The sequence below is a fragment of the Salarias fasciatus genome, chromosome 22 (assembly GCF_902148845.1).
Source record: "Salarias fasciatus chromosome 22, fSalaFa1.1, whole genome shotgun sequence".
NCBI classification, from domain to species: domain Eukaryota; kingdom Metazoa; phylum Chordata; class Actinopteri; order Blenniiformes; family Blenniidae; genus Salarias; species Salarias fasciatus.
The window spans coordinates 12,325,941-12,339,561 of NC_043765.1; the positions used below are offsets into that span (position 1 = coordinate 12,325,941).

General features: G+C 40.8%; 1 protein-coding gene across 1 annotated transcript in view; it reads left to right on the forward strand.

The window, feature by feature from the left end:
* The window catches only part of LOC115409692 (CUB and sushi domain-containing protein 1-like), a 231,056-nt gene that overhangs the window by 100,848 nt on the left and 116,587 nt on the right, over positions 1 to 13,621 (forward strand). The window contains exons 6-7 of the mRNA XM_030120960.1: positions 9,268 to 9,380; positions 11,447 to 11,524. Of these exons, the coding sequence (XP_029976820.1) occupies positions 9,268 to 9,380; positions 11,447 to 11,524 (191 nt within the window). The remainder of the gene's footprint in view (positions 1 to 9,267; positions 9,381 to 11,446; positions 11,525 to 13,621) is intronic.

Genomic DNA, 13,621 nt, shown 5'->3' on the forward strand with positions numbered 1-13,621 from the left:
TGAAGGTGGATGGTAATGAATTGAACATGAGGAGTATTCTTGTCAGATTCTTTCACTTGGCTTTGATTTGGAATGCAATGCACAGCATTTGCATCAGAAGTGTGTATTAAAGTGGCTTCACCGTCTTCGTCCACATGTGTCTTCTATACTCTTTTTCCTAAGTTAGGTTCATGGGACTGAAATGAACCCTACAAGACCTATCTTTACATAGAATATCTGAAAGTCCTAACAATACAGCAATGAAACTACTATCAGGCTTCAGATTTGCAGTGTTCAGGCTGTTCTTTCGTGTGGCTCTTAGTGCTGAAGAGTAAAGAAAGGAGATATAAGAAGGGTTGATGTCTTTCAACAGCTGCCTTTGTAAGTTTGAATAAGCAGATCAAGACGGTGAAACACACTCAGAAAGATATTAAACACGCTGTGAGGCTCATGAGGCCTTCAGTAGAACCCATGTCCTGCATCTCCTCATCCAGCTTGGGACCACAGGGCACTGATCTCAAAGTGAAGATACACAGACGCAACGCAGAGATTGACAGTCAAACACACGAGGGACAATTGTCAATTAACCTTGAGAAAACCTGTGTGTGTGCCTGAACTTCCTGCACCAAAGCCTACACCAGACTCGTACCTGAGACCTTCTCTCACTGTGAGGCACTAACCACTACACCACATCAGTATGCCTCATTTACAATCAGCTTCCTCTTAATTTATAATCTGCCGCAGTAAGAATGTTCCTTTGACAAAATCTACATCTCCTCGAGCGTGTTGTAGCAGAGAAGAATCGCGTCTCTGTAATCGACCTGAGGATATTATTGGCATTTGTTTATTGTTGTGTTTGATAGACCCACAGGGAGAACTCAATTATCACCGCCGCTTTTAAGAATGACCTTGGAAACTCATTTCTGTTCCTCCCGTTAACCATAGATCCAATACTGCCTGCAGATGATTATACCTGTTGTGAAGTGCACACATATTTGTGTCATGTGATTGATGGCGTGCAATTGTGTTTGAGTGTGTTTCCGTCTCCGGCAACCTTCTGTGGTCATGATGGTAAAGTGGTGTGTTTTCTGGGTTTGACAGGGGAAGGGAGGAGTTGATAAAATAGGCCCCCCCATTGGAGAATGTCTTTATTTGTCTTTGGCTTTATCTTAGTCAAGCAATTTGTGCCTCTGTGGTTCATTTTGTTGAAGTCAAACATTCAATAATCTAACTCATTAGGCTGTGTATGGTTTCCTCATCAGCACTGCTCCCCAGTTCATTCAATAACTCCCCGTGACTTTACCTACTTCCACCTTGACTTTCTGAGCTCGAGTAATTTATCATGCTGATGTCTGGATCAATTGTGCTACAAGTGGCCCCCTTTTTTTTTTCTTCCTCAAGAACTGACTTTGTTTTGTTTTGTTTTTTTTGCTCCAGTTTATCTTCTTGTCTTCATGGATTTCCAGCTCTTTAAATAAATATATATGTATCTCAAAAAGTTTGTAAGCAGTGGAAAAGGTCACACTGCAAGAAGCTGATTAAGTTTTTCTACTCATGGACTCAAAATTGACTTTGCTGGAGGAATTAATGGGGTCAGACTCTTTTCTCCTGGGTTTCTGGAGCCTGTAACTTTTTAATGCTTTGGCCTAAGAAAATGTAGTCAGTGCTGTTCCATGAAATGTAAAATCATACCGATTAAGATACAACAAATCTAAACCAAGGCGTTTTATTGAGTAACACAAGTTGTCAATATCACTTAGGTTCTGCTTAAGTGTTTCATGATGAGCACTGATAGCATAAATATAGTCTTATAACGTACATGCAACTAAGCGCACACTAAAACTCCCAACACAGCAATGTTTTCAAGTGAAAATAGAAAACATTGCGTTTTGGAGGTCTGTTTACATGACAGTGGTGCTCAGAGCCACGGGAAATTCCTCGGTCGAACTTCTCAAAAACAGTTTGTGTAAACAAAGAAAAACATCTTTTTTGAAATGCTGCTGCTATATGCATGCCTACCACAGTCACAGTATTTAATTTTTTTCTGCACAAGTTGACAGACAAGAAAAGCAATAGTGGCCTCCAGAGTGGCTTGGCTCCCAGTCCATATTCTCCTAGGTCTTAGTAGTTTCATAGTTGAGATTCGTCTGAATAGTAATCCAAATTTGTTGTCAGTCCATGTGAATATCAGTGTGTTCCTCGTCAGTAATGTTTATAGTCCACTGATCGCTGCCCTGAAAAAAACAAAACAAAAAAAAAACACAATATGTCTCACCTGCATCACGTCATCATCGAATTCATGAAATTATTCCAGTGAACATGTAAACAGCTTAAATTGTTGTGCTTCATGAATATACACGGAATTATCTCACTACGAGAAATCAGAATAAATCACTGATTAATGACCAAGATCCTTTTGTGCCTATATACTGATTTATCTGTTTTGCTCTTTTACATCTGTGCAGGAATATAATAAACTAAACAAAAACATAAGCGACATACAGTAGTCACAATGTAAGTTGAAAGCTAAGTAAAACAAACTTTGAGAGTCACTTCTCCAGTGACGAACAGACACTTTTCTTAATAAATGTATTTAAAACTCTACTTGGCAAATAGTCAACAAACTTAGGCATTGCAATGTTTAATGAGATATGTCAACTTTGAGTCTTACTACACTACAAACATTGTGATCCTTCTTCAAAATAAATAGAAACATGCAAACTAGGGTTTGAGGATTATTTCACTAAATGCAAACATCAGGTCTGGTTGCTAAAACTGTCTGAAAACTCCCACTTATTTCCCGGTTCATACAAGGACAGAACGCAGTTTGAAACTGACCCCAGAAAGGAACTGCCAAACATATCAATCAAAGCTGTTGCTGACTTGCTCTTTACCTGAATGATTGCTCATTGCTGCAACTAAACCTGACAGACATGATGTACTGTTTGACGCCACTACGATGCCCTTGGTAAGATCGCCTCACACATTCACACTTTCTCGGTTTTACTGAGACTTGTGCTTATATGGCTGCTTTATTTAATTTCATTTTTGTGGGGATGACAGGATGAAGGAAATAAACAGTATTAAAATTAAAATGTCCATGATATTTTAACATTCGAACAGGAACCTCTCATGCACTTCCAGTTTTTGAAAGGGAAATTCAAAAAGCCAGTGGTGGTAGTTTTTCACTTTGAGCCACAGCTTTGAGATTGGTTTTTAACATCAGCTCTAAATCCAACAGTTAAAATGAATTAAACACTGTATTGCATATGTGGAGGGTTTTCAGATATGCTCGAGAAGATGTAAAAGGGGGGGTAAAAAAAAAAAAGCAAAGAGGAAAGGGCGTAAAGATGAAGGGTGGCACGTTGTTCTTCCCAAAAGGAAATTTCTTTCAATCAGTGTCCATATTATATGTTCTGCGAGGGTAGAAAATGACTTGTGGGAAGAGGAAGAAAGGATCCCTCAGAAGATTTAACAAGGCTTTCCGATGGGGCCAGAGGTCTATCCATGAATAATACATTAGGGCTGAAAGGGGAGGAAGAACAGACATATTGCCTCTGCTGGACCAGGAAGTCTCTTTGGTCGAGTAGGCTTGTGTGTTCTGATGGGTCTGCACCTCACTGGCGTGGTAAGTGGAGGTTTTCAGCCTCCTCTGCAATCTTTTTTTTTTTTTTTCTCAATGCCCATGAGAAATAAGTGCCTTGAAGGCCTCCTTTTATACTTTGCCCTAACTTGTAGTGTAAGGTTGATGTTCTTTACTGCCTGGGCGGTTGTTGTTTGAAGGAATGAACGAATGGTGTCGAGGGCAACGTGTTGAAAAAGGGGATTGGTTCATTTCAATCCCCAGTGTCTGTCTGGTCTTGGTTACATGAAGGTCACAGCTGCAGCTTGGCGGTATGAGCTTTAATACTGCCACTCTGAACTTGAGGGTCTTCTACACTGATTAGTTCTACCTCACAAAGCTGATGTGTGTGTGTGTGTGTATGTGTGTGAACGCGAGCGAGCGAGAGAGGGAGAGAGAGAGAGATGCTGGAGGATTTATTAATAACCACGCACGTGTTTGTGACCGTGAAAGATTGTTAGCAATAGTGTCCGTATGCGTCGCTGCATGTTCATCTGGCCAGGCGGCCTGCGCTAGAATCCACATAGCCTCATTAAAATGCTGGAAGTTTTGGCTTTAAAGTCACTGTGACCCCCAGTTTGCTGTAAGCACCGGGCGCTGCATACTGAGTAGAGCTCTGATTGATCTGCCTAAGTAGGTGCAATTAATGGGAACGTTCTTCCAGAAGAATCTGATCTTTCCCCACCACACGCAATCACACACACACACACAAACACATGCGCCTGTGTGTGTGTCTGTGTGTGTGTGTATGGTCATTAGATGCTATATCACAGCAAATTCAAGCCCTGAAAGGGGTTTCAGCATTTGATAGCAATGTTTAGCCAGTGACCCTTGACACTCAAACTCCACCCATTACTGATTGCGCATAAAGTAATTGACACCCTGCCCTTTGAATAGAAAACAGATGACGTGAAACAGTGAATACAGAATAGAAAAAAAAAAAAAAAATGTCGTGCTCCAATGGAAAAGGTTGCTGGATTGCCTGACGACGATGACCTTTGTTTAAAAATCCTGAAAGGCATTAACAATTTAATAAGTCACATCACATCAGTATAGAAAGGACCCTTGTGCTCGTGTTACGTAACTGGTTTTGACTGGCCTTGCATTTTTCTAAAGCGATCACTCTTAATATAATCGGGAAAAGGCAAGCCAAAACATCAGGGTTCTGTGAATATGACTTCAGACGTCACTTGTAAAGGTTGTATAGCCATGAAAGCATTTACATCAGGGATGTGAAACACATTTTTTATTCAGGGGCCAGATACATCCCCACTTTTTTCTTGAGTGAGTCAGATTGGCAAAAAAGTGTTATAAAAACCTTTAAATTTAAACTTTACATTATTTTTTGTGATGCCGAGCATACAGTACATGATGAAAATATTGATATTTTGCTGAAAAGAAAAAAGAATTACAACAGAAGAAGATTTCAGTCCCAACATTAAACAAATGTCAGTGATTCCTCCTGGTGCAAAACTGTGTTGTGTCCGCTACTCTTCCAAAATGTGTTGAAAAATCAATCTTTTCTTTGAAAAATGTTTGCTTGGTGACTTGGTGGGCCGGATTGCAGCTTCTTATGGGCCTGTTTTGGCCCTTGGGCCTTATGTTTGGCATAGTAAACTGTTAAAATTTCATTGGACGACTGATGAAAACACTCTCTGGGATGCCAATATTGTATGAAATCTATGATTTTGAGTCAGTGGAACACTGCAGAAAGCAGTGTGTTTCCTGTTTCTGTCCGGAGTATCATTGCGTTCTTTTTTTGACTGGCTTGCTGAGGTCGATGGGACTTGACGTGCTTTCGTGTCTGCAGAAGAAAAATGGAGAAGACACATGTTTCTGACGCTGCTAAACATTTCGGCAGTAAATGCCCATCATTTATACTTGCACTTCATTTCATCTTGTTTCATCTTTTAAAAAAATCACAACTCATTTTACCATGTTGAAAACATTGCATCCGTCCCCCGGCAGTAATGAAATGATATCGCCATGACATGCAATCTATGGAAAGGATGTGAGAGTGTAGTCGCAGTGAAACCTGCTGTTTTTCCTCAACCTGTATCGACGTTTGGTTCACAACTCAGTCCCTGCTGTTAACTGCCTCCATCACCTTCCCGGGTCCAAAATGCGTTTCTCGGACAATCATCAAAGTCAGAGTCAGACTGAGGAGCTTTGGGGCCCAGAAATGAAAACTTATTTGCTCTGCCCTCTCAAGACAATTCCGCATAAAATCTAATATGGCCAGCCAGCCAGACAGACAGAGAGAGAGAAAGAGAGAAGGAACAAAAGGGTAAGGTGAAAGGGAGGTATAGAAATAGCCATATTGCCCTTCAGGAGACCTCCATCAGCCTGCTCAGGACTTTTTCTGTTGCTCCCTGCGGTCACTTTCATCATAAAACCTAAAGAGTCTGAACAAAGCTAGCGGCAGACTCCGACACAGGCAACGAACAGGTGTGATATTAGGTCAGAGGAGCATTTATGGTGCACTATGTCATGTTTATTATTCAACCAATCACTCAGTTTCTAATAAAAATTGAACCACTTTTGCACTTAAAGGAAGTTTTCATTTGTCCCTTTAGTAAAAAGTGTGGCGAAACCTTGTAATGTAGCAGAGTAGTCGGCATTAAACTCTTGGCAGTGGTGTTTGGAGACTTTTGTGTGATGATATACTATAATTCACTCGTGTGAAATTTAGCACCCAGGATGCGTTAGAACCAAGTTAAGAGCTGCGAGTGATTTGGCACTCTGCTGCTTGTTGGTGCTGCTGCATGTGCCAGACACTATGAACCCCTGCAGTGCTTTATCTCCCCCTCTTTTCTTACGTGATAAAACATCCCCCGAGGTGACTCGAGTGCCTTTATCAGTCTCACGCTTGTATTAAATCAAGACCAGTGTCACACAACATGGCTTCACTTTCTTCCACTGTGTAGACTTGAGCTTACATCCTGAATAAAGGGAAAGTACTTTTGGATAATACTTGTATTTTAAAACAGAAAAGTAAGAAATAAAGGGTAAAAGTCTGTGCCAATTAAGTTGAAGGGAGGATGTAACTGAAGTCTGTGTGGCATTTCTTGTCAATTGCATCGGTTTATCTATCCATTCTGCTTCAGATAAAGGGCAGAGGGTGTGTGAGCCGCTGAGCGTTCAGAGGAGGAAATTACAGAGACTATCCCGGGCCGCGTGTCATGTTGGCAGTCAGGCTGGCTTCACAGATGTTTGGGTCTGTGAGAAAACACTGCAGTTTTGCATAAAAGCAGTGAACAAAAGTCAGCTTATTCATATCAACTTCTATATAAATTGAGCGCAAAGTTTCCGTCTCTGCGGAGTCGCTTAGTTTTATAAGCAAGCAAATAAAATAATAGTTTTTCATAGCGATTCCCAAAAAGTGGAGTACATCTTATGAAATCTGTTTTAAAGAATCATTGTTTTATTTGAAATAATTACTATTTGCTTGGTGATTTGGCGGGCCAGATTGGAGCCACCGGTCCCAGAGGGAACCCGGTGCTCCCGAGAACAAAAGGTTGGGGGCCAGTGAAGTGAAACACCAAATTTTAATTACTCACCCTGGTCACAATCAACCCTTACGCACCCACGGACACACTCCTCACCTTCTAGAGGCCTTTAATCATCAACATACTACCTTAAAGGGTCTGCTGTGTTGGTTGTAAAGCAGAGCCAACCACTAAACGCGCTGCTGACCCTCACTTCAACCTTCCGCGACATGGTTCCAACTGTCTGATTAGTGAAGCTCTCCTCACTTCTGCTCTTTAACTTAGGATTGAGGTCGCTGACCTAGAAACTAGAGAATGGAGGCAACGGCAGCTTCATGCTGAATGCAGCCTTGTGGAGGGGAGGGGGTGGGAAAAAAAAATGGAGGCTTTTTCACACTTGTCTCAGTTTTGTTGCCGTCTGCTTGCAGTGCGGCTGAAAAGCAGGTGAAATCACCGACACCTTGATGTCATCTCTCTTTTCTCATCGTCTGATGTGTCCCTTGTGGTTTGTCCTGCCCGCTGCCCAAAAACTCTTTAAAAAAAAAAAAACAAAAAAGCAATGTTTTCCACTCTGTCTTTCCCATTCATTTCTCAAGGTGAGCTTGTGCTCAGCTTAAGAAAGAAATTGAGCTACTTGTGGAGCACTGCAGCAAAAAAAGCTTACCTTTGCAGCACACCGCACTCCGGCTTCATCAAAAAATAAGGCTAATTCCGTCTGGAAACCTACATGGGGTTTTAATTAAACCGAAGAGAGTTCTATAGCGCAGTCAGTCTTGCATCTGCACTAACCCCCTCAATAGACTTAATCTCTCTTTATAGTCACTCTTTGCTCTTTTTTTTTTTTGGTGGGAGCTGTTTTCCTCCGTTTCTTTTGTTCGCGCTGAATCATCACACAAACATGTTTAGAAATCCGCAGAAGAGTAGTTATTCACACGAGGAATACGTCTGCGCTCTGCCTGTCTTTCTCTTGGTTTTTTCAGTAATTACTTATTGCATACCTTTTTTTTTTTTTTTTCCCCCTGATGATGTTAATGAGAGCCGGATGGAAGCAAGCAGACTTTACAGAACGCATCTCCTCCGAGCGTGTATCTGAGTCGGCGTGATGAGGTGGACACAGCTGGGGAAATGTAATTTACAGTTGGGGAAATTGGAATTTATGCGTACACTTGTCGGAACGTATGCCTCCGCGCATTCCGTGAGCGCGCGCTGGAAGTGTGGGCAGGAGCGCATGAGCGCTCTGTGTTCGTGTGCCTCAAGATAAAACATGATGTGCCCTCAAATGACTCGGGCTTTAACAACTAAAGAAGTGCCTGGTAAGCACAAGCGGCCATTAGCATAAAAATCAGGAGGCACTGCGAGTGTTTGTGAAGTATAATTCACTATTGCTTTTCCGAAGCTATAAAAAAAGAGTCTTTTCCTCCACGCATGTCCTCGTTCCCTTCCGTTTACTTATTTATGGCGGTATTTTACTGTGCTGCAGCTGGGTTAAGAGTTGCTGAAATTACAGCTCCTCTTAAGCACCAAACACAACCTTTTAATTGCTTCTAAAGGTGTAATATTTTCAGCATCTCCAAGCCGTGGCATTTATTTTGAAACATTAGTGTAATTACTGGAGAAAAAGCAAGACAATCACAGGGAAGATTGGCAAGTTCTGCCAGCATATGTAATACTTTGTGGAGGCATTATGGATGGATAATTGCACAGAAAAACTTTCTTTCACTGTGAGATAATACAGAAATTAGTTTCTATATATTTAGTCTCAGAAAATCCTTTTGGCACAATATTTGCAATTATAATAATTTCTTCAATAATCGCAGTAAATAATGAAGGATTTACACTAAGATGGAAATATCTGAACTGATGCAATGACTGGGTTCACGGGTGAAAGCGGGGTCATCCGCCTTGAGTTCTACTTGTTACAGTCATGTTGAATCATCGGGATGTCAAGACATGTTGTATTCTGACCACTGTTTTTCAAACAAGCCCCGGAGGTTACTCAGAAGAACCCTGTAGGCTACTGGGTGCCCACGAGCAATGGAAATACCAGCGCATGTCCTGCGCTTGAAGCTAGAATTACTTCATGAGTGTCCAGCATACATCAGCCTTTACCTCAATCTGTATTTTTAAGTAGTATTTGTTAACAGTCCGTGACACGCTTCTCTCTGATCCTGTCTGCAGGTTTACTGGCCCCAATCTTCCCTCGCCGATCATTAGCAGCAAGAACTGGCTGCGGCTGCACTTCACCTCGGACGGGAACCACAAGTTGAGAGGCTTCAGCGCCCAGTACCAAGGTAAGATCAAACAAGGATGAGCACTTAATATTCTGCTTTCACTGAGTCTGGATCAGCTTCATTTGCCGGTGTTTTTCTCATTGATTTTTGATCTTAATGTCTACGGGGAGCAGTAATAAATTAGCCATTTGAAGTTTTTATCGCCGGGTTAACACCGCGTAGTCACAGCCTATTTGACTGCCGAGCTTCGATAGTCTTTTCTGTTCTTGATGAGAGGTCTCTCGCAAATCAAATCCACAAATCAAACTCTTCCACAAATCAGATTTCACTCTCAAATATCCCCATTCTCTTCTATTTTTAATGAGCTCTGTGGTTTCCAGGTATTTTAACCAAAAGCTTCCTGAAGTTACAGCAGTGACAGTTCAGTCTCATTCCGCAGTAACGCTGGATAAAATCCATCAGTTCCTGTCAACTGTTATTGAATTTGGTAAATTATGTCAATGTAAAGTAAATTATAGATGCAGACTCTCTATTGCTGTAGTTAAACTGAAACAGTTAACTGAAACCTTCTATTTATGCCGGACTGTTATGACTGCTTTCAAAAAATGAAATTCCAGGACTATTATTTGAGTGCCAGATGACCACACACACACACACACACACACACACACACACACACACACACACACACACACACACACACACACACACACACACACACACAAAATCCTCTTTGCACCACGTATCCATTTCCTGTCCCATTACTCTTAGAGGTTCAGGGGTCACCTTTGAGAAGGGATGAGCAGGGAAAAAGGATTAGTTTGTCCACAAAAAGGCGATCTCTACAGATCTCACCTCTGGCTCTCTGGTGGAAATTTCAGAGATTGTGGGCTGTGGAAAAAAAAAAAAAATAAAATAAGAAAAAAGATGGAGAGAGACAGACAGCTAAGGAATATGGGAATGATTGGCAGTCAGCCAATAGGATTACAGGTTCAATGTTCGACAAATAAGTTTGGAATATCAGAGAAAACAGAAACTAATACTTTATATGATTAAACACTGACTCTGGTTGTGCGCACCCACTATGCTCTCCACTCGCATCATTACAGTTCCCATGATTCCACAGCTTGTTGGAGTGATGAGCTTATTTAATATCTACATCTACCTTATTTCTTCATTTTACCAGCGTCTGTTTTATACAAAATAAGAAACAGCCACATCCCAACACAGCATTCACCTAATAGCTTCTTCTCTCACTCGAAACATCACAATAGTCTCTCTCCTCAACGCGTGAACAGGGCGGCCATTCTAAAGAGCAATTCTTTGTTGTCACTTTTCTTCCAGACACATAATAAACAAGCTTTGTGACACATGACTCAGATCAGCTTTGAATTGCAATACAGCTGAAAGAGAGCAAAAAGGATGAAAACACGATTGCAAAACAAGTAAAACTTCTCTTGTCAGGAACTGTCAAAGTAATTAAATAGGATGGGTGTGAAAGGGAGAACAGATGATGCTGGGGATGTTTTTGGAATTGGCGAATAAATATGCATTCAGATGAGCTTCTTGTTTCGCTGTGATGACTTTTTAAGGATTATTATTTGTGGTGCCATTATCAAGAAACTCAGCAATTTAAAACTCATCTCTTTATCTTATAGAAATGAGTGGGTTCCTCCTGCTACACCCCGCCTTCTAAGCCTATTAATCGAACACTGTTGTTGCGCTCAGGACTCTTCATTACACGCCAGGGCAAGGCAAATCGCGTATTGTTAAGCCGACTTCCTAGGTGGAAACTAAATATTTGACTTTTATAGATTAGCATAAAACACCTCTATGCTCTAGATCCCTGTAAAAAAAGTAGTTTCATTGCTATAGAAAGTTTGTTTCTTTTTATTTTGTCCTTTGGCAGACATTTATTGTCAGTTCTTGAAGCTTAGGTGCCATCCATTGTGGCGTATGGGACAACATAGGCGGGAATGAAAACAAATTCAGAACAAAGAAATGGTGGTAGATTTGTATTCTGCAGACATTTATCCACTGGTGGACTGTGTACATGCCCATGATTGCACTTTGTCATGTGATATATGTGTCTGCTTTTCTTTTTTCTTTTCTTTTTTCGCCCACAGTGAAGAAGATGACTGAACTGAAGTCCCGAGGTGTAAAAATGCTGCCAAGCAAAGACAACCACCACAAGATTTCAGTGTGTAAGTGTCCAACGCTCAGCCTTCTCACTGTATAAAGCGGGCATGTCAACAGATTTTAGTTCAGGGGTCGCACACAGCCCAATTCCAAAACACAGCGAAACGTTCCCAAAAAATTCTCATGCATGTTTATAAAATCTCACACTGATATTATGAATAGTAAGAACATCAGTGTACATGAGGCATTACAACTGCTCTGCTCATTGCAAAAGATAGCTGCTAAAATGTCCAATATTCTTTACTTACTTTGGTTCAAACATGTTTTGAATCAACCTTTTCATGCATAAACAACTATGAAAAGCCAGGTTTTGACTGATGCAGAGCAGCAATAGTATCTTATCAAAGCCATTTAATATACTGCTTTATAATATGGAATATATTCATATTTATAAAAATTGAGTTGAACTCATTTTCTCAACCCTTTCACAGTAGTCTTCGTTTCCCATGTGGCCCCCTTGGGAAAAAGTATTTTCCTGCCCCCGGCCTCGCGATTACCAAACAGGCTCTACTGTAGCTCACTGCTTGACAAAAGGGACTTCTGACGCCTTCATTTAACCTTTCATTTGAGTGCTTCAATGAGTGGAAGAGGGCCAACATGAGAGGGAATTGCAAATGAGGCCCAGCAAACACTCGCGGATTTCTTTTCAACAAGAACTTGGAGCCTAAATTTCCTGAATGAGATGCTGAGGGAGTTTTATGCCTCTGCTCTGCCATCAAAACAGGAAACAAAGCACAGGCTTTGCAAGCCTCACAAGTTTAAAGGCTGGCATCAACGGATACCTAACTGCCTTCGGCTTAATTGCCCACTCCAGGTTCCACTCATCAAATGCAGTTTTAGAATCCGGAATAAAATAAAATAAAAAAAAATGCCACAGAAGGAGTGAGAAAAGACGCAAATCTTTTAACCATCCTCTTATGTCTGAGTCTGACTTCAACTCATTAAGAATTCATCCGCACTGCCACCTATTACAGCTCAAGGCCTTGTCTGCGAGGTGTGATTCGATGCCCTGCTATGTTTGGCCTGGAGAGACAAACCTGAGGCTCCAGCGCTCATTTTATTTTGGGCCTGAATAAGTCGCACTGTCATTTAATCCTGGAACCTTCAGTGATGAAGATCCAAATGGGGCTTAATGTTTGCACATCAGCTCAACCGTGTCTCTGGAAGTGGTCTCTCGATGCTAAACCTCTTATCTGCATCATCAGTGAAAGAGAGCCTGAAACCTGATGAAACAGTTAAAAAATAAGATTTTCATTAGTGTTTAAATGCATTGCCGTCGACACATCACAGTCGGGAGTTTGACACATCAACACTGCTTTGTGTTTGAGTGTGACCTATCTCTTTCCTGACGCCTGCCAAGAGAGCAGGCAATTTGTGTCTGTGGCTGGTTGTTGCGACGGAAATCGCCTCAGGAGTAACTGAGCTCCGTCTGTTCTGGAAAGAGAAGCGTGGAGCCACATTTTCTTCACTCGAAATAACCCTCAAACTTTTCCTACACTCTGATATCATAATGTATTCTGGTCAGTGAAAATGCCTGTTTCATGTATTTATAACAGTGCATGTCCTGACATCTATCTATCTATCTATCTATCTGTCTGTCTATCTATCTATCTATCTATCTATCTATCTATCTATCTATCTGTCTGTCTATCTATCTATCTATCTATCTATCTATCTATCTATCTATCTATCTATCTGTCTGTCTATCTATCTATCTATCTATCTATCTATCTATCTATCTATCTGTCTGTCTATCTATCTATCTATCTATCTACCTATCACCTTATATCTTGTCATGATCTGTTGCAAATCATAATTGTCAATTTTTGCTGGGAATTTGTAGTGTAATAATAATTGTACTTCATTACACTAATTCCTGTTGTCATTACGGCATTGAGATGATTATGTAATTATCTAATTTTATCACTTTCTTTATATTATTATAAGATGGCCAAGGGGGGAAAACAAAAAAAAAAAAGCTTCAAGGATAATTATGTGGCATGCTTGCATTAACTGCTTGGTGTTATTATAAGTTCACACTCTTCATTAAAAAATGCAGAGCAACTTTAAATTTGATGAAATAAGGTAGTTTGTTGACTGAT